Source organism: Felis catus, chromosome E2 (genome assembly GCF_018350175.1).
Source record: "Felis catus isolate Fca126 chromosome E2, F.catus_Fca126_mat1.0, whole genome shotgun sequence".
Classification (NCBI taxonomy): domain Eukaryota; kingdom Metazoa; phylum Chordata; class Mammalia; order Carnivora; family Felidae; genus Felis; species Felis catus.
This window is the reverse complement of record NC_058382.1, coordinates 54,758,728-54,769,746: the sequence shown is the minus strand read 5'-3', so window position 1 is coordinate 54,769,746 and position 11,019 is coordinate 54,758,728. Positions and strand designations below refer to the sequence as shown.

General features: G+C 45.9%; 1 protein-coding gene across 3 annotated transcripts in view; it reads right to left on the bottom strand.

Annotated features, from left to right (window-relative positions):
- Nucleotides 1-5,348: 5,348 nt before the first annotated feature.
- BCO1 (beta-carotene oxygenase 1) overlaps nucleotides 5,349-11,019 on the bottom strand; it is a 94,343-nt gene continuing 88,672 nt past the window's right edge. For all 3 annotated transcript variants that reach the window (XM_045046012.1, XM_045046013.1, XM_019820114.3), the window contains 2 exons: nucleotides 9,398-9,509; nucleotides 5,349-7,434 (listed from right to left, as the gene is read on the bottom strand). In XM_045046012.1, coding sequence (XP_044901947.1) covers nucleotides 7,205-7,434; nucleotides 9,398-9,509 — 342 coding nt within the window. In that variant the 3' untranslated portion in view covers nucleotides 5,349-7,204. The remainder of the gene's footprint in view (nucleotides 7,435-9,397; nucleotides 9,510-11,019) is intronic.

Genomic DNA, 11,019 nt, shown 5'->3' with positions numbered 1-11,019 from the left:
CCCTAAAAAGTGACTTTGATGCTGGCACAACCGGATACCCATACACATCACACTGTCTGCGAAAATTAACTCAAAATGGATCACAGACCTAAATGTAAGTGCTAAAGCCATCCAATTCATAAAAGCAAACAGTAACGTATCTTTGGGACCATGGGTTAAGTAATGATTTCTTGGATATGACAGAAGAAACAGAAGAAAAATTACATAAAGTAGACTTCACCAAAATCTTAAAATTTTGTACTTCAAATGGCACCATCAAGAAAATAAAGATCACCCACAAAATGGGAGAAAACATTGCAAATCACATACTTGATAAGGGATTTACATTTATAATATATAAAGAACCCTCACAACTCAACAATAAAAAGACAAATACCCAGTCTAAAAACGGGAAAAGAGGGGCGCCTGGGTGGCGCAGTCGGTTAAGCGTCCGACTTCAGCCAGGTCACGATCTCGCGGTCCGTGAGTTCGAGCCCCGCGTCGGGCTCTGGGCTGATGGCTCAGAGCCTGGAGCCTGTTTCCGATTCTGTGTCTCCCTCTCTCTCTGCCCCTCCCCCGTTCATGCTCTGTCTCTCTCTGTCCCAAAAATAAATAAACGTTGAAAAAAAAAATAAAAAATAAATAAAAACGGGAAAAGACTTGAGTAGGTAGTTCACCAAAGAAGACATACAGATGGCCAATAAGCACATGGAAGGATGTCTAACATCATTAGCTATTAGGGAAATGCAAATCAAAATCATAAGACACCACATCATTGTATCCAGGATGGCTAACATAAAAACATCAGACCATAACAAATTAGGAAGGATGTGGATATACTGAAATGCTCATATATTTCTGGTGGAAAGTAAAACGGGGCAGTCACTTTGAAAGGCAGCTTGGCAGTTTCTCTAAATGTCAAATATACAGTTATCATATGACACGGCAGTTTTGCTCCTAGGAATATACATAAGAGGAATGAAAACATAGGTCCACATAGAAACTGGTCCATGAATGTTCGTTCACAGCAGCATTATTCATGACAACCAAAGAGAGTAAACAACCCAGATGTCTATCACCTGATGCATGGATAGACAAAATGTGGTCTATTCATAGAAGGGAACATTATTCGGCCACAAAAGAAACGAAGTGTTGATTCATGCAATACAAACAAACGTGAAAACATTATGCTGAGTGAAAGAAGTCTGTCACAAACCCCTCATACACTGTGTGATGCAATTTATATGAAATGTCTGGAACAGGGAGATCCATGGAAATAGAAAGTAGACTTGTGGTTGCCTAGAATTTGGGGTAGGGGTGTGGAAGGAGGAGTGATAGCTAATGGGGACAGGGTTCCTTTCATGGGGCAATGAAAATGTTCTAAAATTAGTGGTGATTGTTACACAGCACTGAATATACTAAAAACCATTGAGTTGTATACTTTCAATGAGTGAATTTTATGGGATATGGATTAGATCTCAAAAAAGTATTATTAAGAATGACTCTCAGTCCCTGATTGTCCTTGAAGAGGCTACTGGAGATTTCTCCATTTCTTACCTCAGTACAGATGAATTGGGGATCTGGCTGAAAACTTGTCTTTTCTGCCCACTTTCTACTCCAAAGTTCAAGTTTTTTTCTAAATTCTCCAACTTCTCTTCTGATTCCAGGCCTAAGCACAGGGCTGTTTCTTTATCTGGATTGCCCATTTCCCCTAGTTCCCTGCTGCCATCCTTCATATATCAGCCAAACCAGGGGTGGGTAGGGATTTCAAGGTAGCATTGGGTGTCCCCGGGGGTGTTCTATTTTCTTACCACCGTTCCACTGAAGTGTGTTGGGGTGTTCCCTTTTCTTACCACCGTTCCACTGAAGTGTGTTGGTATGTTCCCCGAGGACAGTTCCCTGAGGACAGTTGCCAACATAGGCTTGGTTATCACTGAATGAATGAATAAATAAACGAATGAGTGAAGTGAATACATACCGGAAAAAGAACAAGTGTCTATACAGAATGGAAAGATACGGAGAAGATAGAACAGGGAAAAGGAAGAAGGGAGGATTTGGATGAAAGGTATATTACCATGTACCCCTTTTTTTCCTATTTGTTGAGAAATGTGGATTTCCCTACAACCACTTTGACCATGCGAACCTCTCACATTCTATAATGGCTTCTCATTTTCCTGTGAATCAAACCAAAACCTTAGGCCTGTCAAAGAACACCCAAAACCTTGTTTTTCTACTCTTTGGCTCAAGAAATACCAAGTTGGGAACCTAGCCAAAGAAAACATCATTAACAAGCATTTGAATCCAGAGCGGGGTGAGGGGTGAACTCTGGAAACATGTGCACAAAGTTACCGATCTGGCATGATTTCTAATAGTCAGAAATTGGAAACAACCTAAATGTCCAGTGGTAGGATAGCATACATCATGCCATGTCCCAAAGATGAAATAATGTGCTCCCACTAGAAGAATTTAGTGGTTTGGGGCACCTGGCTGGCTCAGTAGGTTAAGCATCTGACACTAGATTTCAGCTCAGACCATCATGGTTCTCAGCTGCCAGTGGGGAGCCTGCTTGGGATTCTCTCCTTCCCTCTCTGTTCCTCCCCCGCTTGCGAGCACATGATCTCTCTCTCTCTCTCTCTCTCTCAAATAAATGAACTTAAAAAAACCAGAATTTAGTAGTTTGAGAAAATACTTGTATCATACGTTAAATGAAAGAAGCAGGTTATAAACTGGTAGGTAGGTTATAAACTAACTGCTACTATATAATTTGTGTACAAAACTATTTTAACTTTTTTTAATGTTTATTTATTTTTGAGAGACAGAGAGAGCCAGAGTGCGAGCAGGGGAGGGGCAGAGAGAGACAGGGGGACACAGAATCAGAAGCAGGCTTCAGGCTCTGAGCTGTCAGCACAGAGCCTGATGTGGGGCTCGAACTCACAAACGGCGAGATCGTGACCTGAGCCGAAGTTGGAAGCTTAACTGACTGGGCCACCCAGGCACCCCTGTACCAAAATATTTTATTTAATTAATTAAATTTTTTTTAATGTTTATTTTTGAGACAGAGCATGAGTAGGGGAGGGACAGAGAGAGAGAGGGAGACATAGAATCCGAAGCAGGCTCCAGGCTCTGACCTGTCAGCACAGAGCCTGGCATGGGTCTCGAACTCACAAACCATGAGATCGTGACCTGAGCCGAAGTCAGATGCTTGATCGACTGAGCCACCCAGGTGCCCCTGCACAAAAATATATATTTTTTTAAAACATTTATTTATTTTTAAGAAGAGAGAGACAGAGCAGGGGGTGGGGGAGGAGAGAGAAAGAGGGAGACACAGAATCTGAAACAGACTCCAGGTTCTGAGCTGTCAGCACAGAGCCTGACGCGGGGCTCAAACTCATGGACCGTGAGATCATGACCTGAGCCGAAGTCGGATGCTTAACCGACTGAGCCACCCAGGCGCCCCATGCACAAAAATATTTTAAGTATTGAAAAACAAAACCACAGCAGAATGATTTCAGGGGTTTTCCTTTGACAGTGGGACTATGCGTGTTCTTCTCATTCCTTCTTCAATGTAACCAGGTGTTCCACGATGGACACATGTGACTTTTATAACCAGAGAAAAATATTCACCTAATTCTCTCTTTCAACTGCTCTTTTTTGGGGAATTCACTCTCCAAAGGCTTTGTTCACCCATCTCCAACTCTTTTCCTGAGCACACCCTCCGCCTGCAAGGACAGCTGTCTGCCACGAGCTCCCTCCAAACACTCCGCTCCTGAAGGCGCCCGGCTCCGGAAAGCCTTGCCTGAGCACCAAGAGGAAAGAAGGCTGGCCCATCCCCACCTTGCCCAAACATGGTGCCTCCACGTCTCTCTCTGCTCGCCTCGTCCAAGAAAATCCTCAGCCTCTTTGCTGGTGCTTGCCCTCAAGAGACTGTTTCCCGATGTGCCCCAACAGCTGGTACGGCCGACTGTTTGTGGGTCTGCACCTGGCGGCTGAGCTATACGCCTAGAAGGAAGTTGAGGTAGAGGCCACAGGCCTCATGAGCGTTGGACGATGAGGAAGGTGGTAATGACTCTTCTGCATGTCCTGATTTGTTTGCCAAGGGGAAGACTTCTCTTGGCCATTTAAAAACCACCCCAACAGTCTTTGAACAACTTAAGAAGTGATCAAAGGTGTTTGTGCTTAACCTGGACCAGCAACCCTTCCTAATGGCGTCAGCCCCACGCTGGGGAACTTTGGTTGGGAGGAAATCAGCGTGAACCAGTAACGTGGATGTAGCACGAAAGCGCGGAGATTTCTCGTGAGTTGCTTCGTCCAAGTATACACCCAGCTTATTCCTGAATTGGAATCAAAGTAGAAGAACCTTTGAAGGAAAAAGTCAGTGGGTCTGCAAACATCTGAGGGCTGACCCAGTACCCGACACATCTCAGGGCACTTGTGAAATGCTGTGGCTTTATCAAAGCAACAAACAAATCTGAGTGACTGATTGTTCCTGTAAAACTTCCTGGTCATGCGTTACACCCACACGAAGCATAACAAGGAAGGCTCAGAGGATAAGACGGACCGCCTTGTGGCGCCTTCAAGAAAGGCGCGTGCATCTTAGCTCCTGTGACATTTTGAGCTAATTACCCTGGCCTGTGTATGAAACACAATGGAGGTAAGGGTCAAGATAAATCGGGTATCCTGCCACTGACCTGTGATGTTTTTGAAACTGGGGGAAAAAAGATTTGGTGCGCCAGCCTTCCTCATCAGTCTGGTATCTCACCTGTCATCTTGAACAAGGTAAACAAACCACGGACATATTTTTCTTCCCCGCAGAACTGCACCCTTTTTCGTGAGTAGGTCTGGATACTGTTTGGCAATTGGCATCGAGCAGAGTGGGGGTGGGGAAGCGCTTTTTAATTCCACCCTCTTCTCAAATATCTGAAGTAGAATAATGAGTAGGTGAGGGTCACATCTGTCGACTCTTTTCCGTTCGTGCCATCTGAATGCAGACCTCAGTCGTGCTGGTCTCAGGCCACCATGGCTGGCATTTCCTCCCGGCCCATCTCATGAAGGCTGGAGGTGCTGGGATCTCCAAAGGAAGCGTAGATGGTCTTCATTCTGCCATCTCCAGGGGTCACGTTTCTGTTTAATGGGATCCATGAGCTGAGGGTGAAATGGAAAGACTGGGGTGGTGGAGGGGATCTGAGGAACCAACAGGGAAAGAGAGAGAGGAGGGGGTCAGGGATGGCAGGGCAGGAACCTGTGTGTCGTCATTGGGGTCCATGTGAACTGTCTTCCTCGTCTTCCCAGGAGAACATTAGCAAAATATCCGTTTCTTGTTGGTACATTATCGACCAACAATCTGTGTGTTGAAGGAATTCACTCGTGCAATCACTCAACAAATATTTATTATTGAGAGCCTGTGAGGCACCAGGTAGTGTTCTAGGTGCCGAAGATACAGTAGTGAACAAAACACACCCAACGTAGAACAATGTGGATGAATCTGGAAGCAATTCTGTGGAGAAGAGTCAATCCCCAACAGTTAATACTGGTGATTCCATCGATATAGCAGTTTTCAAATGATAAAATTTTAGAAATGGTGGTTGCCATGGGTTACGGATGGGGGAAGGTCATGGTGGGAGACAGGTAGGTATAGTGATAAGAAAGCACCCCACGGAATCCTTGTGTTGATGTGCCATTTGGTATCTTGATCATGGTGGTGGAATAAGGAATCTACACGCATGATAAAATTGCGTAGAACTAAGCACGCACACCAACGAATACAAATAAAACTGGGGGGATCTGAAAAAGATGTATGGACTGGATCAATGTCATATCCTGGTTGTGATAACTATACTATAATGTTACCATTGGAAAAAATGGGTAAAGTCCACGAGGGATCTCTTTTGTATTATTTCTTACACGCGTACATGAATCTTCAATTATTTAAATAAAAATGTCCAAAAAACACCCCCAAAACAAAACCCAACCCCCAGACCTGATGGACCCTGCATTTCAGTGGGAGCTAAGTATGGCTTCATGGTGTTTTTGCAGGGTAAAAGTCCAGACCATCCTTCAGAGCTCTGCCCGCTCTGGGGTATTCCATGCAATGTCACCAGAGATTCATTCCTTCCTGTCTCAATACATGTCACTGAATCTCTACCGGTGACTGAGTGAAATCCAGATTTAGGAGAGGAGGCAGGTGCAGAATAAGGGTGGAATCCCAGCTTCTCTGACCCTATGACATGGGTCCTTGGGGATTATCTTGCCTGCCTTTGGGTCTCCATACCACAAACCCACTGGACTATAAAGGTGAGACTCAAATGTCCATGGGTTCCCAGTACTCACGTGGGACCCTTCTTGGCGTGTTCCAAGCTTCCATCATCCCTACTACCAACCTCCTTCCATCTCTGCCCAAACACCTGGTCTATCCCGGCAGCACATTAAGCTTGGGGAGCCTTCTCTCCCCTACAAACACTGGCAGGGCTCCCTGCCCTGGTTCTCAGCATTAGGCAAGAACTCCTCATGCCAGCCCTGGCCCGGGCCTTGGTCCTGGATTCTAGCCCCTTGGCCATGGCTAGCTGGCTCACCATCCAGCTCCTTAACCCTCTCCTGCCAAGGGGACTGCCACACCAATCTGCTGTCCCAATCTGTTGTACTGGGGCATCTGGCTGGCTACGAACTGCACTCTATTTTATTGCCTTAGAAGAACTTCAGAGAAAAGAAGCCACGTAAAAATTAAATAAGGTTGGAACAGACTTTAACACTTTCATTATTTTACGTTATGCCATGCCTTGCATGGAATGACCACAAGGCAATATGCCTTCCTGGCCACAGATTTTACTAACGACGCACGGTTGAGAAATCTAGATCTCCCAGATGCACAGTCTAGTCTACTGGAAAGAGGGAGACGAGGGGCAGGAGGAAGGAGCAATGACAAATAGTTACCTGCCTCTTCTCTGGTACATCAGTGGTTGCTCATTCTAAGAAGGATGATTCTGTGCCTTAATACAATTTCTGGGCATGGTTTTATAAGAAAGGAAAAGGGCTTTCTTGGAAATGCTTAAGCTAATCAATACATATTTGATCCACTTTCAAACAATGGTTTTAGGGCCAAAATAAGATGAAAGAAAAGACACTATTTCCATACCTTTGTCTCAAAGCCACCGCAGAAAGCATAAGGTCAAAAGGAAATGAAGGATCCCCCTTCACCCAGAGAGGAAGCGAGCCCACAGGCCCAACCCACTCAGGTCCATGGGGCCACATGGCAGTCTGGAACCCTGTCCGGCTGTTCCTGGGAAGGGGCCTGCTCCCTCGTGTCCCCGTCTGCGTCCGGGATGAATAACCCGTGGAGATCCAGGTGCACCTCTGCGTCAATGGACGCACGAGCCAGTTCTGTGAAACTTTTGGCATCCAGAACAAGCAGGAAAGGAAGCTTTTGGGGATCGGTAGAGACGATGGCTGATAAGATAATTCCTTTGGGGAAACAAAAAGAGACGTTTTGTAGAAGTGCAGACTTGAACTTCCTCCAGCTGGAGGGATAAATTTCTCAGCTGTATCTCCCCGTCCTCTTTGAAGGTAAGGACGTAATCAAAACAAAAGGAAGGCAAATTTGATGTTCTGCGTGAGCAGGAGGCAACTAGGAATGAGGAACCAGAATACCTGGCTCCAGCCCTGCTGGGGGCCAGTTCCTTGACCTCCCCGACCCTTACTCTGCTCATCTGCAGAGTAAGGATGATTCTCGCTACCCTTGCAGGGCTGCTGGGACGATCTCTTGCATGGTGAATCGTGAAAGCATTTTGTAAAATATCGTGTGCACTGAAGAATGGCTATCGGACTACTGTTTAGAAAGCCTGATCATAGAGGATTAGTTTCGAGGCTGCATTGAAGCTAATACATGGCACCTAGCTAGACTCAGACTAGCTGCCCTCGATGGCATTTGAATGAGCCCAATAGACTTCATGCCCAAAGCAGCACACTAGTAGCCTCCGCCTTCCCCTCTGTAAAAAAATAAATGGAAATATTCTAAGTATTCACTCTCAAGGGAGGTAGGATTAAATGAAAGAATGCACATAAACTTACAACAAGTGTTCGTGAGTCCTCCCGAAGCCTTCTGGGCTTCGGGGTGGTTGAGCATAGTCCAAGTTAGATTGGCGTGGATTAAAATCCTAACTCGGTAGGTACGGGGTGTGTGGCTGTAGGTAAATCACATCATTTTCTCAGCCTCTCCTTTGGTGGAATGAACACAACGCCACTCCCTGCTCACCAGAGAATGTAGGGGGAGCACTGGCCCAGCCAGTGGGAGGCCAGCCCCAGCAGGAGGTGCTACGAACAATCCCCCACCTCAGAGATGACAGCAACCTGGGGCCCCCTGCCTGGTGCGCCATGCCGCGCATGATTAGTAGGAAGACACAGCCCAGGCAGAAAACCACTCCCCACCTCCGGGAAGCAGCTGGCAGGCCCAGTGGGGCAGCTCGCCCTCCCCTGCAGGTGTGGACAGCCCCACCCGTGGTCCCAGTTGACCCCGCCTTGGCATCCCCGGAAGTGTGTGCAGAGGATTCTGGGGCAAAGACCCAATCAAGGAGGGAAAAGACCATTTGGTCATGCGGAAATCTACAAAAGAGAGGTGGGCCACAAATGTGCGTTTACCGGTGCTCCGTACAAAAGGTACACGCTTAGAGATGGCTAAGAATTGTGTCCCAGCCACTGCAATGAATTCTCAAGTGGAAAGGAAGTGGGCTTTGTGTAGTAAACAAATTAATGTCCCGCAAAGGGAGGTCTGACCTTTCCTCCTGAGAGGTGACCTCGAAGACCCTGTAATGTCCTGCCTCCTAAGAATATCTTTATTTACCTGGGGCCAGTCTGATGATCTATCCTAGCAAAGCAATTTGGACGTCATCTTGACCTCCAGAGGGGCTGAAGGCTAAGGATCAACCACACAGCCAACCAACCATGTGTACACGACCAGGCACCTAAAAAGCTCTGACCCCAAGGCTTGGGTGAGTTGCCTCGGTCAGTGATATTCCATAGATACTGTTGGAGCTGGGGTGGGCCATGACCTCCTGGGACAACCAGACACTCCACGAATGGAAATCTCCTGGATTCTGTCCCATGAGCCTCTTTTCTTTCAATCTGCATCCTTTCACTGTGACAACCCACAACCCTAACAGTTTTCGGTGTGTTCTGTGACTCCTTCTATCGAAACCCAGGGACTGGGGGACCCCTGAACTTGCAGTTGGTGTCAGCAGTGAGGGTGTTTAGAGGGACTCCCTAACTCACAGCTTTGGACTCAGAAGGACCCGGGCTTCAAAGCCTGGCTCCAGTGGCAGTGTGATGTGGGGGATGCGGAGGGAGGGTCACTGCCTCCAAATGACGCCTCTGACTGAGGGGCGATCACAAGCAGAATGAAGCAAGCGGGCTCCCCTTCCTGGAGTCTTACCATCATCCTCGTCCTTGGCACCCGGCATGGGGACAAACAGGGGTTCTGCTGGCCAGCAGTGCTCCTGTCCCCATTTTAAGGATGACTTTGTGAGAATGTCGTATTTCAGGATCTGTATACCCAAAGAGGAGAGACATGTGAGCAAATTATTAGAGGGCACGGTCTTCCCCTGAAAACACACAGCAACAATTCCCACAGAGAGGATTAAGCCCCTCGAGTGGAGGCTACAAATGACATCTACCTGGGGTCCGTATAACAGCAGACCCGAAAGCAGCTAGCTTCCTCCTCCACCTGTAAGCAGAGATCCTCCTGCCAAACCATAGCTAACACTATGCACTGAATTCTTTTAAAAATAAAAATCCTAAATTTATCTGGTGTTTGACACTACATTGCAACTTTTGTGTGTGTTAAATAAACTAGCGAACTCAATGCAAACATTTAAAGGATAATACTATCCTTTTGTTGTTTTAAAAGTGCGAGTCCCTAATCAACAATAGCCAAAGTATGGAAAGAGCCCAAATGTCTACTGATGGATGAATGGATAAAGAAGATGTGGTATACACACACACACACACACACACACACACACACACACACACACACACACACAATGGAGTATTACTCGGCAATCAAAAAGAATGAAATCTTGCCATTTGCAACTATGTGGATGGAACTAGAGGGTATTATGCTAAGTGAAATTAGTCAGAGAAAGACAAATATCATATGATGTCACTCATATGGGGACTTTAAGACACAGAACAGATGAACACAAGGGAAGGGAAGCAAAAATAATACAAAAACAGGGAGAGACAAAACATGAGAGACTCTTAAATATGGAGAACAAACAGAGGGTTCCTGGAGGGATTGTGACAGGGGGGATGGGCTAAATGGGTAAGGGGCATTAGGGAATCTACTCCTGAAATCATTGTTGCACTATATGCTAATCTGGATGTAAATTTTTAAAAAATAGTAAAAACTTTTACTTAAAAAATAAATAAAATAAAATAAATAAAATAAAATAAAATAAAATAAAATATGAAAAAAAACCCAACACTGAAGTTTGAGGGGCGCCTGAGTGGCTTGGTCAGTTAAGCCTCCAACTTCAGCTCAGGTCATGATCTCGCAGTTTGTGAGTTTGAGCCCCGTGTTGGGCTCTGTGCTGACAGCTCAGAGCCTGGAGCCTGCTTCAGATTGTGTGTCTCCCTCTCTGTCTCCCCCTGCTCATTCCCTGTCTCTCTCTGTCTCTCAAAAACTGAATAAACGTTAAAAAAAAAAAAAAAGTGCAAGTCCCTGGACTTCTCTTAATCCGTAACAGACCTGTTTCCCCTCAGGGTGTGGGACAAGTGGGGAGTGGCTAGGGGTGTGTGTTTGTGAACCTTAATTGTTTGCTCTGTACATTTTTGCACTGTTTGCATTTTTTAAAAAAGGTATTCCATTTTATTATTAAAAAATGAAGATGTTAAAGACAAGTGACGCGTGTATAACACTGAGTATAGTCCCTGGGATACAGTAATTGTTCAACAAATCGTAGTTTAAAAAACAAAATAAATGCTCTGAGTTTCAGCCCTCTGCTCGAGAGGGTGAGTTCCTTGAAGGCAGAGGCTGGGATCCCCCTGTTCACT